Raw genomic sequence first — 21,801 nt, 5'->3', positions numbered from 1 at the left:
CCCCTTCACAACGCAGCCCAAGAAAAAAAATAATTCACGAAAAGCAGAGGGTAATTCAAAAAGTCAGAATCACTATTCATCGAATTATATTTATTGCTATTGTAAGAAATATATTTACAATTAATAAATGAGTTAAATCAACATCAGGCGAATAATGATGATATTTAGCCGTGATGTCATCAAAGCGACATTTGCCGTAAAGTGATTAAACAGAAATGTAGGTTCATGTCGAGAAATTACACAGTCAAGATTTAGAATAAAGAAATTTTGCAAGCTTTTGTTTGGGTATTGTATCATCGCATGGAATTGTCAGAGTTATTGTATTAAAACAATTTGTTTAGACAAACTCTTCCTCAGGTATTTTGGCAAAGGCTTTCTGAATCGATATTATCTGCATTGACAAAAGAATGTGGCAATGAGAAAAAATCAAAAGAAAAGATTAATGGAAGAAATTTCTTCACAGACATGAGTACATTTGTCTTATCGCCTCTGCGTTGAGCTTGATTTTCTGAACAGTTGATAAATTTTGCAGAATTTTTGCTCTGTCTGTAATATGAGTTTATTTGTTTACTCTCAAAATCACGTCGAAGTGCCTGGCGTTAACTTGACGACTCTAATGCCTAATGACCTTGATGACAACATAATTCAAGTCCGGACTTGATTCACTTGCAAGCATTATATTACAGGTGAGTCGATGGAATTGTCAGGTCAACGCTGACATTTCGCATTACAACAAAATTCAGAAATTGCATTGCATAACCAAATTTCTGAAGATATAGAAACTAAAGCCAAAGTCCCTTTGAAGTATGCCAAAATCATTTAGTCTTACAATCTCCTTCCCTGAATGATTAGACATGTTTTTATAAGGCAAACTTCTGAGGCCTTCTAACGGCATTTAAGTGAATAGTATAACTGAATTTTGATGGAGGTGATAAACGTGGTTCACCATGTATAGCTCGACATATTTATACTCTTACAACACTTTTACCATAATTGTCCATATTTCTTTCTCAGCATTGTAAGTATATTTACGCAAGTTACATAATAGGCCACAAGGGAAAAGTTAAGGAAGACATTGAAAGCCTATATAGAGGCTGTAATAGCTGTCTTATAGTATAGAAGACTGCTCTCAAGTACATATACAATCTTAGATATATGAAATACTATCTACTAAACACCAGTCGGAAATATTTAAATATACGTTGTTTCTTGACGACGCCCACACAAGGTGGTTTCGGTCAAGGCTACAAAAATTCAAAATAACAACAAACGTTCCGTATCCGGTCACTGATTTCATCCTGAAACGTGTCATGTGATTTCTCGTTAATGTTTTTGACGTTGCACAACAGAGAAGTATCACATCAGTACAATAGTACAGTTGTCAAATACGTTGGTGTTTTAGACAATAATGGTAAAATAGATCGCTTTAAAATTTAAACAAAAACGCATGAAATGCAAAAAACAGGATTCGAACAAATTTGGGATAATTGGATGTTGAAATAATGACTTTCAAATCTGCAAATGTAAACTCATCTGCTTTTCTTTTTACTTTACACACTTTTTATGAGTAATTTGTAATATTGATATATTCAGTTATAGGGCACCTAACATCCAATTATCCCAAAATGTCTTCATGGCATAGACAGAAATGTCGTTCAAGTATCTGTACAGTTCAAGCAGAGAACAGATTACACAGATCTGCGGTGACAAATAAACTCCGTACTGTTCATTTCAAGGTAAATTGGGGAAATTAAATTCAGTATGACGTAGATCAAACATCTGTGAACAAGGAATAGTTTCAATTGGGACCGGCATACCGGGTCACAGATCATAGACAGCGCCACCATTCGGCTTCACTACCACACTGCACACTTCTTGTCGGGGTTCATAGGACGGGACGCCGGGCACTTGAAGACTTTAGCAAACTCGGGTAGGTTAGAGATTGATCCCTCGACCCTAAAGATATAACATTATAAATTGGCTTCGGGTAAGGTGCAGAAATTTTAAACTTCAACTTCATATCACCCTCGTGTCTGAACGTGCGTACGCTTACTTAATAAGTATTTCACTTCTCAATTAATCAACTTCAAAGGCTATGTTTAAATAAGCGTTGATGAATTCTAACGAAATAGTCCGTGCGAATGTACCCCAGCAATCCCTGACATCAATCAACCGTTCATCGAGCAAGGGGCCATACTTACGGTTCTTCAAGTCACCTTGGCACCATACCAAGTGAGCATTTATGTGAAGCAATTTTGAAATTTTATGGCTACAACTCCTTTGAATAGGAGTTTTGTTCCAGCTTATATGATCTGTGCATTGCAACGTTGAAGAAACATTGCGTTACAAATAATCTCGATGCACCATAATTTTCTCTGCACTGTTCTACAGAAGAGTATCGTAGTTGTACTGTATAACTGACCTGTAAGGTCCAGGGGTGTGGAAACTGGTCAATATTCTATTCCTTGCTCCCTGCTCGGTGTACTTGCTGCACCAGATCTGTGATTGAAGGTTTGTCGAATAGAAACCCATTCATATGAAGATGCATCACAGGTTATTGTGGAAAAGTCATTCACGTGTCATTTATGTGTATGTGTTAGTGTGTTTGTGCTTCCAAAAGTAATCAATTAAAATCAACCATAGACTAAGTATCAAGTACAACCGCCCTGAAATACGACAAGGTCGACAAATGCATGCGAAAACATACCATTTGCCTTTTAGTAGTCCTGTACTCTGAACGACGTTTATTGACCTTCGTAAAACCGCCGTTATGAGTACTAGACTAGCTTATAGTCATGGTATCATGTATCTTGTGGATATAACAAATTATGTCATTGTTTTTGTTATCATAAATAGATGTGGAAACATTTTGTCGAGCACTCTGTCATCATGTTCCAGAATGTATAACAATTAATTTTCTCCCTATAACTGACAAGTGATACTGCTCAGTTAAAAATGAATGATAAAAAACGACAGATGTATTTAGTGATTGGCCAAATTTTGGCTACAGCCGCGTACTCATAACAATAGAAAGTGTGTGAGAGGCGGTAATAAAAAGGAAAGGGAGGTTAATAGAAAAGTACCTGGGCAAAGTTGACGAACAACATTTGGTCTTGAGTCAAACCAATGCCAGGTAATCTTAATTCTTCGCCGTCCATTGTCTCTTCCACCATCTTACGGTAGCCCTGGCAATTTGAAAAAGGAAAAGAATTTCCACGTGCTCATGTTTTGCAACAAGATATCTGTATCCATAACTATCCATGGACAATCATAAACCGTAACCTTTAACAATATACAATTTCTCTCGATAGCAAAATGAATCAATTACACTAGTTTACAGACACCTTTGAGAGTCCAAATAATATACCATGACCAGGATTCTAAAGGATTGCGATGTGTGTTAATTAATACTTCTGATTTACTCAGAGAAAACTATTTTGTGAAACGTTTCTTAGTGTGACAATATATGTTCGTTTGTCACGACAATTGCCTCACATTGATACTGAATTAACACGATCAGATTTTGGGTTTACTACATGAAAACATTGAAGAGATTTGCCGACCATGTAATTGCTTACCCTGTATGTCTCTTTCAAACCACCATTGTCGGCAATATTTTCTCCCTGAGTCTGGACTCCGTTCAACTGCGAAGAGAATGGTAACGTATATGTGATCGCGATACCTAGTTTGCATAGCGGTCCTGCGTTTCGTCTCGAGTGTCTCATCGGAAATAAGATTAAAAGTGTAAATCTGTGGAGCCAAATGAACGAGAAACGATATCTTCGAATTTAGGATTCTCCGTTGCGAGGAACAAATTGCCCAGTCCTGGTTCTAACCCTTGTGGGATTTGATCGCAATAATCTCCTTGAGTTTGGTACTGTTTTGCCGCAATGATTTGTGCGATAGACATATCATTGACACATCAGAGTCGGACAAATACGGTAACGCGACAAAAAAATTACATATTGTGCTTTGAATATCGAGATAAACTTTTGAAGGATTGTTTACGGTTTCATAAGATGTCCAATTCACTGATAAGCTACTATCGAATTCGGGAGCTATCGGAACGAAGATATAATTTCTGAGAGGAGAACGAAGAATGTATTGAGATAGGGGTCTTTAAATGTATTTCACTTTCAAGGGGTACTTCAAGTTTTAGAGGTATTTGAGATCTGCTATTGTAAAAATTCAGAGCAAACCTTGTAGAAGCAGCCCCCAAAGGCAGCCCCAGTACTATGCGATATGTAAATAGACTGAAATCACGACTAGGAAAGTGGGAAATAATTTCAGTATTAACAGCTCTCGCGGCCCTCTATTGAACATTTATTTCAATTTTTCATTAAGTCAAAATCTAAAAACACGGCACTGACAATGAGTCAAACCTACCGTCATGTTACATTCCTCCATGTAGTACTTATCGTATTGGTCCACAATGCACTGCGCTCTATCGACAAACGCTTCAATAGATTCGTCAGTCCACCACTGTTCCAGGTTACCGTCCTTATCAAACTGTCGCCCCATATCGTCGAAACCGTGAGTGATCTCGTGACCGATCATCGTGCCGATGCCGCCGAAATTCAAGTACCTACACAAATTGAAACAGACGTTAGTAAAAGATAGTGTGACGTTTATAAACTATGTAATGATCTTTTACATACCAAAGAATAATTTTTCTCCTGGATCTATGTTTGAATATTCAGCAGATTCGAAGCAATCAAAATTAGTGATTAGAATGATATACTTCCGCACATTAAATAAATCTGTAGCCAGATATGCGTGAAGCAGAGAAAGGGAGTGACATACCCGTGACATTTGGAACATCACAGTTGCTCACCCGAAGTTACAACATCCTCGTAGAGGGTCGAAAAATACCATTCCAACAGGGTCTCTGACCTTTGACCACCATGATATGAATATGATAATAGCGAGGTATCACCCCAAATGGGACCAGGACGTAATGCGTACGTAAACGATCCTTTAATCATAAGCTGAATCAAATAATATGTTGGATCTAAAGGTCCTAATATCAAAACGAAATTAGTCCGACTCTGGTCGACATTGATCAATATTATAAGAAGAGTAATACTTACTCTGGCGAATCTTTGTGATAAAATGGTGGTTGAAGAATGCTGGCAGGGAAAACTGTAACATAAATGGCGGACGAAACGTTCATGACAGGAAAATGTCTTGCAGTTGTTCATATGAAAAGCAAAGGTTTAACCTCGTATGCAAACGTAGTTGACGCTACAATCGAAGGTATACAGAACATGAGGCCAGTCAGACTTATAAGTTTCATATATTTTTGAACTCAAATAAGTGCATTGACTTACTGACACTGTTGGTCCTTGGATTGTAGAAAGCGTTCAAAATAGCAGGGCCGATCAACCATCTTTTGAAATAAAAGTAGAAAGAATTTGTGAAACAAGGATCGAATCGAACAATCACACTGAGATGGATATCCATTGCAACTGTTGTCTTATGCATTTGAAATATCCTATGACTGATCATCACCAATCAACTGTATAGTTATAAAATTTTTGACAAAACAGGAAAAGTTACATACTAGCTATTAAAAAAGTACATGTACACTTAAAAATTCGTTTATCTTTCAAGAGCAGTGTGCAATTTGAATGTTTGTGTAAGGTATTAACTGACTGATAGCACACAGAATGCTCAGGCCGGGGAATATTGTTCCTCTGATGTAATGGCAAAGCTTCAATGGCGATGAGCGATTTCTATTTAACGCACTAGCGAAATCTCCCACAAGTTACATTGTATTGATGACTTTGACTTGAAGTCTGCATTTCACAAACTGTCGCCGATAAAAGAGCCATTACATACACAGGCGCTGTTGACAGGACAAATTATGAGCACTTCCACACGCTCCAAGACAAAAACAAAATTCCGAGGAACAATTTTATTCTTCTTCTAAGCCATAGAAGCTTCTACAAATAATTGTGATGAAAACCAAAGGCCATAACACAGAGCAAATCCGATCAGTGGTATGCTTTTGCCTTTTCTTTTTATCTTTTGTTTTACCATAATTTTTCCTATTAAATCCTTGGAACTACACAACATTGACCGAATGGTAGGTATATGCATCTACCTGTGACGGGTTTGTTGAGGCATTGTCGTATGCTCTATACCTTTATGCTTATACAGAAAATGGAGCCCCATCGTGTTGGAATATCTTCTTTTGGGGCAACAAGTCTTGCTCAAGTCGGGAGACACTGATAATTGTGGCGTCGTAAAACAAACTATCAAATATCTCTTCGGCTGAATAGATAGCTGCTGCACATTCTGCTGACCAACGAGTACATACATACATACATACATACATACATACATACATACATACATACATACATACATACATACATACATACATACGTACGTACATACATACATACATACATACATACATACATACATACATACATACATACATACATACATACATACATACATACATACATACATACATACTGTTACGTGCAGAGAAAACGAACAAAAGGGTGAACTCAGCAGTTTCCGTTTAAACAAAATTTATTACGAAAATAAAACTAATTGCTAAGTTAGGGATAAAATACAAGCTTTAAAGTGTACAGACTACTTATCTCAGCTGGGACGGCAAAGCTCCAGTCTCAGAGTTGTAACAGTCAGTCGGATGAATGAACAGTCCTTCGGCTTGCAGGCTTGTAGTTGCACAAAGTCCACAGTATAAATCCAGCGTTGGCAGTGAAGGTCTTGGAAAGTCTTGAGAATGACTTCTGCTGGAGTTAGTAACACACAAGAGACACGATCCCAAAAGTCTGACTGCGAGCCTGCTGTCCCAGTATTTATACTTGTGTGCTTACATAAGTATATAAGAACAATCTAGAACTTTTATTGACATGCTAATTACTGTTCTAAAATTATCTCTCTTACACAGCTAACTAAATTTCCAGAACATTCTGAACATGACTAATTGAATTCAAGGTTGTGAGGTCATTAAGGGCAGTGACCTCGAGAATGTTCTAGACTAATTGAACTCAGGTCATGATGAGTGTGGGGGAATGACCTACATAACAATACATACATACATACATACATGCATGCATGCATGCATGCATGCATACCTACATACATACATACATACATACATACATACATACATACATACATACATACATACATACATACATACATACATACATACATACATACATACATACATACATACATACATACAAAACAGGCAGACGGACGGGCCGATGGACAGACAGACGGACGGACAGATAGACAAGCAGGTGATGGGAAATGTTGTACCGATTATTGTAAACATAAAGTCAGGAGGGAGCGAAATGTGTACTCACTCGTGCTTGTCCACCGTTTTCCTGAGATATTCAAACTTTCTTTGAATGGCCTCTTTAAGATACTGCAGATTATTTTCAAAATACTTTCCAGAATCGAACTCGTACTGTATAAAACGACAAATATTGGCATAACATTGGCTCATAAAGTGACGCTACGATCTGTTAAACTGCAAGGTAACAACTTTAACAAAGTTATGTATACCTGTCCAGAATGCAAAAAAATTCACAAAGACAGCAAAGGGGTAATTAACGTTAGTACAGTCGGGTATATTTTAAACAAAACCTATAAATCAAACCGAGGCTGATATTTCCGTTTTAAAGGGAAATTTTCACACACACACGTGTGAGATGAATGATGGAGATATAACATCAGCAGGATTAGTTTATAACAACTATCATGTAGCAAAGAATGAACATATCATCAAAAGCTCCATAAGTGTTCATCAGTTATCTATGAAAATGAAAATTTCCCTTTAAAACGGAAACATCAACCTCGGTATAATTTAAAGACTTAAGTTTCATGCATCCTGCAATCATCAGACATATTAAGTGAAAGGGTTCTTTGCCACACACCCTCTTATACATCTTTGGGATGTACCATTCTATTATTAGGTGGTGTTAATATTCGATGAATAATATTTATTTTGGTGGCGACATTACCGAAGATGTAAAAGAGGATGTAGGGCTATGAAACCATTTACTTCATTTGTCTGATGTTTCCAGGATATGCGAAACTTAAGTCCCGGATTATTTGTAATATATATATATATATATATATATATATATATATATATATATATATATATATATATATATATATATATATATATATATATATATATATATATATATATATATGCTGATGTTGTAATTCATGGAAAAAATGATAGAAAATTCAAGACATTGCCTTGTAAATGTTGACTCACATTTTTATAGTAATCCGTCAGTTCATCATCGTCCTTAATCCAGTCTGGATAACCAATTTGACGATTCATAACTTCGGCCTGTAGGTCAAACGAAGATTGGATACATACAAATCACGACAATTTCTATTTCTTTAAATATGTATTGCCCACTTATAACCATTTTCACAAACATTCATAGTGTCTTTAATATAGTAAGCGACATTGAAGTTTCTCATTTAGTGCAAGTTTTGAAAACATATGACCAGAAATGCAATTGAAGTTATAGTATCAGCTTCCACACATGTCAATCCACAGTCAATATCACCGTTTCTCTGCTTCATACTTTATGCTTTTCTATCACTGTATCTGTGTGTCTGCCCTTACCTTCTCCTTGGCGACTACTTTTGTTGGCGCGTCCATCCATTCTGATTCATCGACAAGTTCAAGAAACGCTTCTTGGACGAAGTCGATCATTTTATTCGTCTTCAAATATAAAATAAAAATATATAATTATGTGAACAAGATTTTTGATATAACACAATGTGTTGTGTGTTTTACTCTGTAATTACCAGCAACTTGCATCCTGTTTGTTATGCGTATCAAAAACGGTTACGTCATTGTAAAGCGCCCTAGAGAGGCGGAGAAGTGACATTGTCATCATGTGTATCTAAAAAATTTTCATCATTTAAGCACCAATATTTGTAAGTTTCCTCAGCTACATCGGTCCTTAGGTACGTGATATTTTGAAATCAAAATCATCAATCCAAAATGTCGTATATAAAGCAACACCTACAATGTAAATGGAAGTGCAGACTCTGATGACAATGTGAACGCTGTGCGTTGGAGTGTACTTTCGAGTGGTTCATAATATCTTCCCACATAGCGACCGTCAAAAACTGGTATATGAAACAAAATAGCGCCCTCTTGGAGCAAAGTGGCAAACTTACTCGTACTTTGCTCTCCTCGTCATAGTGAACATCGACAAACATGCGTCCAACGGCAAAACCCATGGCGCTGTTCACGTGATTTACGCATGTCTGCCATCGGGCGCTCTCAGAAGCTGCGCCGTACAAAACTTCGTTGTATCTCTGTTTAACGTCTCTAAAATTAGAACTCAGCTGACTAATCCTGTTTTTGGTGATGAGCCAAACGATGTAATTGGCTATCGTCCTGTCAGAGAAAATGACGTCATGCAATCAATAATTTACTTCCTTCTGATGTTATAGGTCGTATTCCTTTAATTTTTTTCTCTCAAGTTTTAATATGAAGTAAAATCGTTATTGGAGTGATCACATCAATTAGTTGTGGTAGACATATACAGTTGCATGAAAAATGAATGTCATTTTAAAAGTCTTGTTATATTGGTCGTGAGTTGTCAAACAAACAAATATACGCAGTAGTATGAATAAATTCAAGCATGGGAATCTTCCTTAACCAAACACTTTTACTGCAATGTCATCTGACATCCAACATTTCATTTTTTCAAGCTATTGGTTTTCCTTTTACTTTCAGGAATGTCTGGTCATGTCATGACACCAGCTTGATCAGCATTGTTCAAACGCAGCATGATATAGTATCACCTCCATAGCGGGGATCCCCTGCCTGTTTGTCAGTCTTCACGTCACGTCCAAGTCAGTGGTAAATTCATAGGATTTTCACAACTTTTTATAAGCTCCGCTGTAAGCGACGCAGAGCTAATAATATCATATAGGCTGATTTTCCGTCGTCGTCTGTCAACAATTGCCTTCTCCTCTGAAACCGCATGTCCGATTGCTTTGAAATTTGATATGAAGTTCACTATGGGTGACCTCACTTAAGTTTGTTCGGATGAATTTTGCATATTTTTATCTTTGGGTATTTGTTGCTCTTTTTGGTCATAGGATCTTCTCTAAATCGCATGTCTGATTGTTTTGAAGTTTAATGTGAAGTTCACTCGAAGCGACCTCAGTAAGGTTTGTTCAAATCGTGATGAAAAATTTGCATATTTGTATTTTAAGGCAATTTTTGTTATTTTTGATGAAAATATCTTTAAAAATCTTCAAAAATACAGATCAGATAGCTTCGATAGGTCCCTAGGAATGACCTATTTCAGATTTGTTCAAATTGTGCACAAATACGCAAATCTGTATTTCTAAAGCGAATCGAATCTTAAGGGAATTTTTGTCATTTGTGGTCACAAATTTATTTCACCAAAACCACTTGCTTGATAGCTTTTGATATTTGGTTTTTAGGTTCATAGGAATGATCAAAAATGGTATATTCAAATTATAATGAAAATCTACAATTTTGTATTTTGGGACAATTTTTGCAATTTATAGTCAAAAAAGTGTCTCTCAAACACTGCTTGTCTGACAGCTTTTGTACTTAGTCCACAGGGTACTAGGGATTGTCTTATTTGTGTCGTATTGAAATAATTATGAAATCTGCAATTTTGTAGTTCTATGGTAATGGTTGCCACTTTTGATGACTAGCATTATGACGTAGCGTACAGTCACGTTTGCGTTTCTCTTTCAGAATGTGTTATAAACACTGTCTACTGATTGACTCGAACACTTCACATATGATAGCGTCTCTTAGACTTCAACAAGTCATTTTGGTCATTACTGAATAAATAGTTTGAGATGTTAAAATCGAAAGCGTTGAATTTTATAACTTGTAAACGATACCTGTGTGGAGTGTTCTGAACAACCTCCGTAATTTCTCGGACGTATCGCGGTTCACAAACAACTATCTCTTCACTGTCCTGGAGATCTTCGGACCAACTTGCTCCTAACTGACGGAAGAAATCGAGCCAATCAAACTGAAAAAAATAAAAAGCCAGATTTCGTATAATTTACAATACACACAATCATTTGCCACTCTACAGAGGAGTCGTCACGTCTGACGTCGTTGCATTTATGTGCCTTTATGTGTTTCTTCCATAAGGGACTTCTACTAGTAACATGTCACCCATATGCTACTCCTAGAGCCATATTTTAAGCCAATTTTCAATATGTGATTTGCTCAAGAGAATTAAGCTCAATTTAAACCAGATAATGCCAAAGAAACTGTTTGAACTGTATTTCAGAAACAAAGCCAAGTTCAATATTGGCCGTTTGCAAGGAAATCCATCAAAAATTCCATGGACTTATCTTATTTGCTTGAAGACTGAATTCACTTTCTGACATTGGAAACATATAAAAGGTACATATATTTCCTTTGAAAGAACTCTCTCTGAGCACTACTGGATACATTACCCCTGTCACATTGTACTGGAGTTGAGCGATTACCATCTTGTTGTACAATGCATTGCCGTCACGACGTTGATCTTTCGGTGTTGTCAACTACCAAAATATGAAAGACAATGTGTTTCAATAGGTAAAGAAGGCTAATGCCCAATCAAAATCAATCTATCGATCTATCAATCCATACATCCATCTAGCCATCAAACATCCATCCATCCATCCATCCCTCCATCAATTGCAACCCAGTCACCCGCCCACCGAACAACCCACAGACAAACAGCCTCATACACATATGTACGTACAGACAGAGAGACAGATAAACCGACGGACAGACATAAATACCTAATCGACAGTAATAACATAGGAAGTGGTTCAAAGGCCGATTGATTCAAAATGTAAAGCAGAAGTAAATGAACAACCTCGCTAATTTGAAAAAGAGTAGGGAAGGGACAAAACTGATAAAACAGACATACAGATATTACAGAGGGCACCTGGCAAACATTCAGACAGACAGATTGACAGACAGACGGATAGACAGACAGACAAACAAAAATACTGACTCGCGGACGGACAGACAGAGAAGAAGCAAGGTACGGAAGGAGGGGAAAGAGTAGTGATTGATGTAGAATGGTAACTTATATTGACAATTAACTCACATTAGCAAGTTTGATCTCAAACTCAATCAGATCATTGAAGTCTTCAGCTGCAACATCTGCGTCTGCACCCAACATGGTTGCTATAGTCGTCATGTACTCCAGATACGCTTGCAGATACTAAAGGTGAAATAAACAAATCTATTCTTGAGCAGACATTACTCATTATTTCTAAAAATTACATTTCTCCGGCTCTAAAAAACTGTTTGTAAACCTGAAATCGTAACATCCGAACAGCTATCGACGTCTTCGAGGAAGACAGTAACCCATAGACTTTAAGTTGGAAAGATAGAGATGCCATGCGCTTAATTTGCACGTACGATACACTACAATAAATCACAAACAGCCTGTATAGGATCTAACCTTGTTGTCGCGACGGTCTTGCAAATAATAGTTCCTACTAGGAAGTCCAAGGCTTGGCTGATCGAGCTGAAAGCGAAAAATCGAAATGTATAAAATATGTAATAGTTCGAAAGGTCAATAATTTTTAGTTTATTCGGCATCACGTAGTTATAAGAATAATGCAATTGATTAATTTACTCCATTGGAGAGATTGAGCTTGGCATTTTATCTTTTACGTTATGCTTAAAAGTTTATTCTCATTTACTTGTAATTACATCATTCAAACGACCGTTTACGAATTAAAGTGCTCCATTGTGTAGGACGATGCCGAAAAAAGTGGAAAATGACCGAAAAAAAGTAAGAATGGAAATTTGTCAGCATTTTAAAACCTTTGAATGAGATTATCTATTTAGACATAAAAACAAAGCCATATTCGCGATGTAGCTCAGTAAGGACTTGTATGAGGTCTCAGTTCTCCCATTAGCCACCAGAGCAACCGGTATATCAGTCGGTTTTGACCAGTCAACTCCAAATATGGATTTGCTTTCTCTCGCGCATATTATTTCGTGAACTGGTTGAAATATCTAGTCGTGTTGTTTACTCCTTGGGCTGCATTCAAAACACCTCTGGAGGGGTTGGGAATATTGACGGGGGGAATTGAAAATATAAAGGATATTGTTGGGGGCACTTGAAAGGATTTTGGAACGTAAAGGGGGAATTGAAACAAAATTGTCTCTGATTGATATGAAATATGTGTAGGCTTGTCAGTTTAAGCTGTAACGTTTGGCTAATTTTGGGTGGTTTTGTTTTGTGAATCCATCGCAGTTTCTTGTTCTACTTCCTGAAGCGTGATGAAAAGTCCAGCACAGCCATATCTGTACAGTCAGCATTGAATTCAAGTCCGGACCAGAATTCACTTATCATCAATAACAATTATTACTGTCTTTACACAGATACAGCAAGGTTTTTTCAGGGAAATTATTCAATAACTATCAAAAGTGATATACTTTCTGGTGAAATTCCAATATCATATTTGTTGTCCGCATCTGAAACTTCAAAACCCTATTTGAATCAAGTACATTTGTATTAATTATCAAAAACTTATAAAAGCACAGATTCAGTTGATTTAGTATTATAAAAAATTATTCAGAGTCTTCTCATAGACTCCCTTGCATAGTGAATCAACACTTTTGATGAAATCCCAATATCTAATTTCTTGTAGACATATGTACTTAAAACCACGCTATTCTAATCAAGTACACTTATATTATCCAACGTCTATGCACAAATATTGCTAACTTTATGTTGTAAAATCATGTAGTAGTTTTGTCATAGACTAACGTGTATAGTGAATCAAAAGTCTCGCTGAAATTTCAAAATTTCTTGTACACATATGCACTTGAAACCAACGTTTATAAATGCAAATATATTGCTAGTTTTATGTTTGAAAAAATTTCATCTATTAGTTTTCACATAGAATACCGTGTAGGGTAAATCAACATTGTCGATGGAATCAAAAATTCAAGTGTTTTCGTACACGCATGCACTTTTTACCTGCCACTTCAAGTAAAGTACATTAACAAGAATTACCAAACACATAGAAATGTACAGATATAGCTTGTTTTTACGGGGAAATGATGATAGTTTGTCCAATAGACTCCCATGTGTTGTGATTTGATATTTTTTGACGAAGCACTATATCGGCCAAGTTTTGTCTTCCTTTGCGGTGGAGGGGGCTTAGAATTTATAGCAAGCCAGAGTATGTAAAGGGAGACATTCGAAATAATCTGAGTACATATTTGGAATCTCCCGTCCCCCTCCTCCATCAAGGTGTTTCTGAATGCAGCCTTACATTGAAATTACATCTGATTTCAGGCAAGTTTACACCCGTTCTTCAATGAAGTTATTTTTAAAATAGTATGAAAACACGCACCAAAGGATCCCTCAAATGATTCTTTGAGCAAAATTGTTTACCATCGTCAAATGTAAAGTGATAAAAAGAGAAGTCAATGCTGAACGAAATACACGTAGGAAAATGACATCTTACCTTCAGTATGTACCTTGTTGAGTCTTTATTGTCGATATCAACATCCGCGTGGTATATCACGCTCTTTCCGTATTCCCCACGCACCAATGCTAATTGGTCTTCCAGATCAAAGACACTCTCATCCCAATTTCCACCAGAGTTATTGCCGAGCACGGGCCAGCCACCAAGGTTCTCCATCAGGTCTACCAATGGTTGAGAGCCCCGTTCCTCTATGGTGTCTGATATAGACGAACAAGAATAAACAGTTGTTTGGATATTTACGTACAATCATGCACTCCAAAAAAATCAGAAAAACAATACATAATGTTCAATGTTGAATAGGAATTTTCCTTGTAATCACTTGATTACTTGTCAAGAGGGCGTCGGGGCAGCTAGCTGTGGGTCCATAGCTGTCGTGTTTTCGGACGGGATTTCTGCTGGTTTTGACTTTTACGTTATTAACCCCGCCACCGCAGCTATTAGACTAGCGTCCAAATCCGCCGCAAGCACCCTTTGTGCAAGTTTGTTCGATGATATTTCGAAAATGTTTCCATCTAAATTACAAATTGCCAACACACATCGACAGCTTGATTATTAGGGACTCACCACAACCAGAAATCCGCTCAAAATTCACTCAAATATCACTTTTTTGTAGATTTACCCGACATGACTACCCGGAGACCGCCATTTGCTAGCGTAAAACTGTTGGTCGAGGCTCACTGCAGCGCGTCACTACAGTGACATAGGCGGTGACCTCTCAACTTCTAAACACAAACAGAGAGATTATGGTTGGTATCCGCGCCCAATGAACAACCACAGGTCCTAGGACTGATATTTTTTCCCAAGTAAAAGTTTGATTTCAGTTATGTGAGACTTGCAATGTGCAGAAGTCGAACGATGGTCATCTGTGTCACACGATGAATTACTCAGTTTGTATTTAGACCATCAGTCGAACAAACTTGCGCAAAGGGTGCTTGCAGTGGATTTGGACGTTAGTCTATGGAATATCCCATAGCTGTGGTGGCGGGGTTAATAACGTATTAGTCAAAATCAGCCCGTAAAAGGCAGAAATCCCTTCCGAAACACCACAGCTATGGACCCACAGCTACGGGGCAGCCTGAGATGAAAATGTTGACTTGAAACAGCGAAAGCCACGTAATCAAAGAGATAAAAAAGATACACAAATTTGGCGAAACTTTTAACAAAGTACAAATATTGTCAACCTGTCATCAACACTGGTTGAGTTAACAAACTGTGCAGTGCTCCTTGTGCTAAAAAAATTACGTCGATGGAAACTAGAGATCAGGTGAAGATGATGAAGACGCTGCCAGGACTTCCAACTTGAATGAGTTGCGTAAAAAATGTCAAAGTCGTGCATTTAATCAAAATCGAATAACTTCAACATAGACGGGAACATTACAGGGATCTCTTGCCGTTGAGGGCATAAGACAAGCACACTTACCAAGGTCTGTACATGCTAGGTAATTTTTCTTTACATTCTTCACAGGATCGACATCATCATCGTTGATCTGTTGTTCAATCAGATCTTAAATCATAATGGGGAGGGAATTTATGAGAATCGACAAGGTAGCAGTTATGTACGGATATTTCATAAGACGATGAAAGCGACACACAAACGTTTTTGTTATCCTTAGTCTGATTTCTTCTCAATGAAACCTGTACGTTGTACGACAGAACCAACGCAAATGAATTTTAGCATAAAGCGATGTGAGCTGAACAAAAACCAGGGGTATGATGAATTTTTAACAATTTATAGCGAAAAAATTAAAAAATGGGACAACCCATTTAACTACCATGTCATGTCTACTCACTGTTACATATAGTAATAATGCATACATACAGTATAAAGAAAATGTCAATATTGCCGTCCTCACAATTAGTAGTCATCCATCTTAAAGGCAATGGGGTTACAGCTTTCAGGCGCGCGAATAAGCTGTGATTTACATTTACGCAATAAAAATTTAGGTGCCATTAAAAATAGCAGTTAAAGACAGATCTAAGACATTACATAGAGGATCGAAATGGCACATAAACCAAATCTAGTATACCCAAGTTGTTCCCATAGCAACCTGCGTCGGTACATTTCAGCTTTATGTCGACGTCATCGCAAAGTGCTAAAAACGTGTCATATCTTTAGCGATCTTCAGGAATGACGGTTTTTCTGAGCCAAGAACCACAGGAAAATTCACAGAAGTCATACCACGAGTCAACTTCAACATACATCCGCCTCGCAAGATGTAAGTTTGTGTAAAATTTACAGAAAAAATCAAAGGAGATAATATGGCTCGCGAACAAGGATATTCCTACCTTTCAGCATTGCACCTAGTTCATGCTCCAACTCGCTAAATGTCATGACCACGGACCTATCCTCAGGTATGACCGTCCTTTTCTTCCATCTTCCGCAAGAAAATTCAAAGAAGTCATCGCAGGGGTCAACTTCCATGTTCATTCGTCCAGCCATTGCACCAGCTATATAAGTGTGTACATCATGGGGATATTGAACAGTTTTTGAACCGGAAAAACATCTTGAAAAACTTTCCATTTAACAAGACACGGACTTTAAGGAATAACATCACATCATAAATAGACAGGTTTGGTGGAGTTGCAGATGTTAGTAATGATTTTGTGTTAGTTTCATCATTTTGAGGCACTCATAAGCGGCAGACAGACGACTCATACCGGAAGCAGGCCTTGCAGGATGTTGGCTTTATTAAACCTGCCCGATATTTAATAACTATGGACTTAGCTTGTAATATTTATAGCCAAGTGTATTTGAACAAATTTTGATGCATCGTCCAATGAATTATGAAATGGTTGGTAACTTGGAACTGTTGATCACACACACTTTCACAATACCATGCAACCTAGTACATCATAACTAGTGATAAAATCAGCCATACCAAAGTAAAGATGTCCCTTATAATATTGCGATGCATAAAATTAATGTAAACAATATTTAGTCTCTCTACGGTCTATGATTGCACAATCGAAGACTCAAGTACGTAAGAAGTAATAATGGGCAGTATTAAGAGCTCCCACTGTTAATGATGCTGCCACACCTACATGATAATGGTATGTACCAAACTGCCACCAAGTTAAACTAGCATTGCAGTGTCATAGACAAAAGGGGAAATTTCCAAACACAAACAGATTTATACCGATAATCCTCAAGCATTAGATACATACATCTGTTTTAAAGCCATTCTAACCAAATTTAAAAGCATCAAACCAGGGATTTGTTTAGAAGCCATTACCTGACTTACACAGAAAAACAACTCCAAAGATATACAATTTGACAATGGAAAAACAAAACAAAATCATTCCAAACCAAATTTCGAAGCATTCTTTCATACAAAATTGCCATATTTACATCCAACAGTTGTAAGATTTGGTGATTAATAACCTGATCTTGTTGAATTGAGCAGCAAAGTTTATCGACTATACAGACGACACGTTTTATGAATATAATATACTTATGTTATCATTCATCTTGAAAATGAAAGACTGGTTGTTTACAAGATCTGTATATATTAGATTCACTCATAGCGACTTCCATGCAACACTTTTTGTAATTATGGCATGTTAGCTACCTTGCCAAGACAATCTGACCAATGTTTATTAAGATTTTCACCAAGTTTTCACTTATGTTGATCATTAGCATTTTAGTAATGTTGACATGAATAAATACTAATTTACTGTCGATCATGTATATGTATCTACCACAAATACACAGGTAGAAGGTGCAGCGATTCTCAATCTTTTGCGATTGGACCAGGGACTGCAAGAATATCATATTTGACAAGCCGTTTCGGAGAAGAACATTTTTTTACTAAAAACATAAAAAATTACCCCAAAAATACAAAGCATGCAAATATCATCCAAAATTGTACACACCTAATTAAGAATATCTAAAGGAAGCTTCATACTAAGTTTTAATCAAATCTGACTAACAGTTACTGAGTTTTAGCAATACATACATACATACATACATACATACATACATACATACATACATACATACATACATACATACATACATACATACATACAGACAGACAGACAGACAGACAGACAGACAGACAGACAGATATATATCCATTCATATATACATACTTGTAAATGAGATGCAAATTAAATGATTCACCTTTTACGATAAGCTATCTTTGATATACCCAATGAGAGCCAAAAACCATAACTGTGGCATGTGGCGGGAATTATTTCATTTTGAATGGGGTTCGACTATTAGATATATGTTGTGGTTGTGGTCGGTGAAATTGAGGGAAAATCTCAAGGTGCAAATATTGTTCAAAAATATTGATCGATTATTTGCGCTCCAATACGCCTATAACGAACTTCAAACAATGAAGAAGCGAGCATGCGGTCAATGACCTTACCCATCATAGCGCAGTGAGCAGTCAAACAATACTCGTTGTCGCCACCACTCACGGGTTCTGAGTCCTTGTCGTTTTTCAAAATGACGACAACTATAAATGATACAAAAAGAAAAACAGTATGGCTAAATAAGTATGAATTATCACTCTTGCTCAAAACATCAATGTTGTTGTTCGACATATGGAATATCATCCATCCGTCTTCAAGTTGGTACTGCGCCCTAGTCGGGCAAGGAACACGCGTCCGCGTCCTCAATGAGCAGCGTAAGGCAAACATCGCAAAGAAAAGGAAAGATGACACTCACTGAGAGCTGCCGCTAATCCAACGCAGACGAAGAAGAGCACAACAGAGATAATGGTTGACGCTCTCACTTTACTCGAGCAATTGTCACCCGAGTTTGACTCCTCCAAACTGCAGCGTTCGGATTTGTTGATGAAACTCGAAGACATCGTTGAGTCTCCCTATTCCTAATTACTGAAAACGAGAAAATAAAAATATCGGTCAAGACGTGTAGTTACTAAATTCATTTCTGATTTCAAAGTCGAAACCATCACGTGACTGCTCATTGGATCGTCTTTAATTCAAAACTATTCAAACACAGGGCAGTATACATTACGTCAATACCAGTTCAGTCAAAATAAGCACAAGCGACTCGACGGTCGATACGCTGATAGTTTTTGCTTTACTCTGTAATTCGTCTCCTACCAAGAAAATGTAACATATTAAATTTTAAAGCTCTGAGACCGTAGGTACACTAAAAACATACATGTTTAAACTTAAATTTAAATTTAACAAGTTGCTCCTAAAATTTGAAAAGGCAATACATTGCAATGAATTATCGACAATAATCTCCCATCAACACGCGTGGAGATTGTTATAGCAGTCTGAACAAACTAAAATATTAGGGATTGGTCAAAAATGGAAGACGTGAAAAAAGTAAATGGACGGCATTGTTTGCATCGTAAACATTTGCTTTCTCAAGAGAACATCCAGTCGCCCACAACCGTCTTAGTCTTATTCGTCTGACCTACATCTTGATATGAGGAGAGAACGCGATATCATCGAATGTCAAGGGTCATGGATCACCAAGGGTCGACCCTTGTGATAGCGTGTCAGTAATTATTAGAATCGCACCATAACTGAGCTGTCAAATAAACCATAACAGCCTTGTAGATTAAAAAGTTAAAATGTTGAGGCTGAAGTCATTATGGCTTGCTGGAGAGTTTTGTAAAGGTACAAAATTCAATAATACAAATTATTGTTATTGTACATCGAGTTCGACTGAAAATTCTGGTATTCGTCATTTTCATGGTTTGGTTGCTCAACCTTCCGAAACAAATTCCATGGTTCCTGTTTTAAGGCGGGGGCGCTGTTTGTTGCTTCATATCGAATCTGAGGATGTGCAAAACACTAGGTAATGTATCGACAGCATTTCGCAGTTAAATCTAAAGAGCATTGAATGATAATTCCTGTTCGAACGATACTATCTCATGAGATGTTAGGTACTTACCAAGCTGCCTCCCGTCTCTGCTACTCTCTAAAGCTAATTTTTATCACATGACCGAACGTGACGTCATGAAAGTAACAGATCTATGTTCGTCGTTTAAAGTTCCGACCAGGGGCTCAATGAACCTATTTGTTTCGAACTAACTGCGAGTTAACACCATTACAAAAAGTGATTGCCTTGATCGTTTTTCATCCGAATATTTGCTTTGAAACTTTAGCAGGTAATTTGAAGAATGGCAAAGATATACTGTATCAGATAGAATGAAGTGTTCTGACACGCTCATTGTGAGATCTCGAGCAATGTGGCCGACGGGAGCCTGAGAGGAAAGCTATACTCGATAATATTCATACAAGAAGCCGACAAAGACTGCCGTCTGAGGTTTTACAAAAGATAGCTCTCTCTCTCTCTCTCTCTCTCTCTCTCTCTCTCTCTCTCTCTCTCTCTCTCTCTCTCTCGTATGTCGTTACTTCTAAACATGGCAACTTGCTGATGGCTCGCATAACTTCTAACTAAGGCTGCACAGACAAACACCTGCGGAGATGAGGGGCGGGAGATTATGTGTAGTGCTGTAAATTTAATAAATATACTTTAAAGTTTGGCTAATTTTGGGTTGTTTGTTTTGTGTATCCACTGAAGTTTCGTGTACATGTTCCACTCCCTGAAGAGTGATGAAAGTCCTGCACAACCATATGTGTACAGTAAGTATTATTATTGTTTTTTTAAAATTGAATGCAAGTCTGCACTGGAACTCATTTGTCACCAATAACAATGATTACGCCTTTACACAGATATTGCACGTTTTGTCGGGGATAATGTTTGATAGTTTACATATAAACTACCATGAGAATTGAAATAATAACTTCGGGTGAAATTCCAATATCATACTTGTTGTCAGAATCTGATCATGAACTTTCAAACGCCCCATTTGAATAAAGTATATCTGTATTATTTGTCAAACACACATAAAAGCACAGATTTAGTTACTTAGGGACTGGTCAGTTTGTGGGCCTGGGGGAGGGGGCGGTGGATTATTTTTTGCCGACGTCAAAAAGTGGCTGACCCCCCCCCATTCCAAATTTTGAAAACAGGATGACCCCCTATCCCAAATTTCGAAAACAGGGTGACCCCCCCCCCCCCCGGCGCGATATAGGTAAAAGAAAAGGTGGACATAAATTTTATATATATATATATATATATATATATATATATATTGATATATATATATATATATATATATATATGTCTTATATATATATACGTATATATCATTTTACATTTTACATATATATTTATATTTTAAATAGTCATTCTATGTTTTAATGAAATTGTTAACATGTCAGTTGTAAGATAGGAATTTCAAAGTGTCAATCTTAAAG

At 37.1% G+C, this 21,801-nt stretch overlaps 1 protein-coding gene across 1 annotated transcript; it reads right to left on the bottom strand.

Annotated features, from left to right (window-relative positions):
- Nucleotides 1–50: 50 nt before the first annotated feature.
- On the bottom strand, nt 51–20,472 carry LOC139136705 (membrane metallo-endopeptidase-like 1). The gene is made up of 21 exons (XM_070704515.1): nt 20,429–20,472; nt 19,223–19,392; nt 18,921–19,010; nt 16,834–16,995; nt 15,968–16,051; nt 14,527–14,744; nt 12,501–12,566; nt 12,141–12,257; nt 11,497–11,583; nt 10,927–11,060; nt 9,208–9,430; nt 8,645–8,743; nt 8,282–8,359; nt 7,356–7,459; nt 5,331–5,389; nt 5,091–5,142; nt 4,387–4,585; nt 3,579–3,644; nt 3,084–3,185; nt 2,423–2,499; nt 51–1,956 (listed from the first exon to the last, which is right to left on the bottom strand). The coding sequence occupies exons 2-21, from the start codon at nt 19,365–19,367 to the stop codon at nt 1,857–1,859; spliced, it is 2,262 nt and encodes a 753-aa protein (XP_070560616.1). The 5' UTR covers nt 19,368–19,392; nt 20,429–20,472; the 3' UTR covers nt 51–1,856.
- Between the last annotated feature and the right edge of the window lie 1,329 nt (nt 20,473–21,801).

Source organism: Ptychodera flava, chromosome 7, assembly GCF_041260155.1.
Source record: "Ptychodera flava strain L36383 chromosome 7, AS_Pfla_20210202, whole genome shotgun sequence".
In the NCBI taxonomy this organism is placed as follows: domain Eukaryota; kingdom Metazoa; phylum Hemichordata; class Enteropneusta; family Ptychoderidae; genus Ptychodera; species Ptychodera flava.
Note: the sequence above shows the minus strand (reverse complement) of the source record. Positions and strands in the feature narration are given on the sequence as shown.

Excerpts from the sequence above, each read along its gene's own strand:
- LOC139136705 (XM_070704515.1), bottom strand. The coding sequence starts at position 19,367 with ATGTCTTCGAGTTTCATCAACAAATCCGAACGCTGCAGTTTGGAGGAG. Across the intron at positions 19,011-19,222 it reads TGGATTAGCGGCAGCTCTCA|TTGTCGTCATTTTGAAAAAC; the intron begins GTGAGTGTCATC and ends TATCATTTATAG. Across the intron at positions 12,258-12,500 it reads AAGACCGTCGCGACAACAAG|TATCTGCAAGCGTATCTGGA; the intron begins GTTAGATCCTAT and ends TTTCACCTTTAG.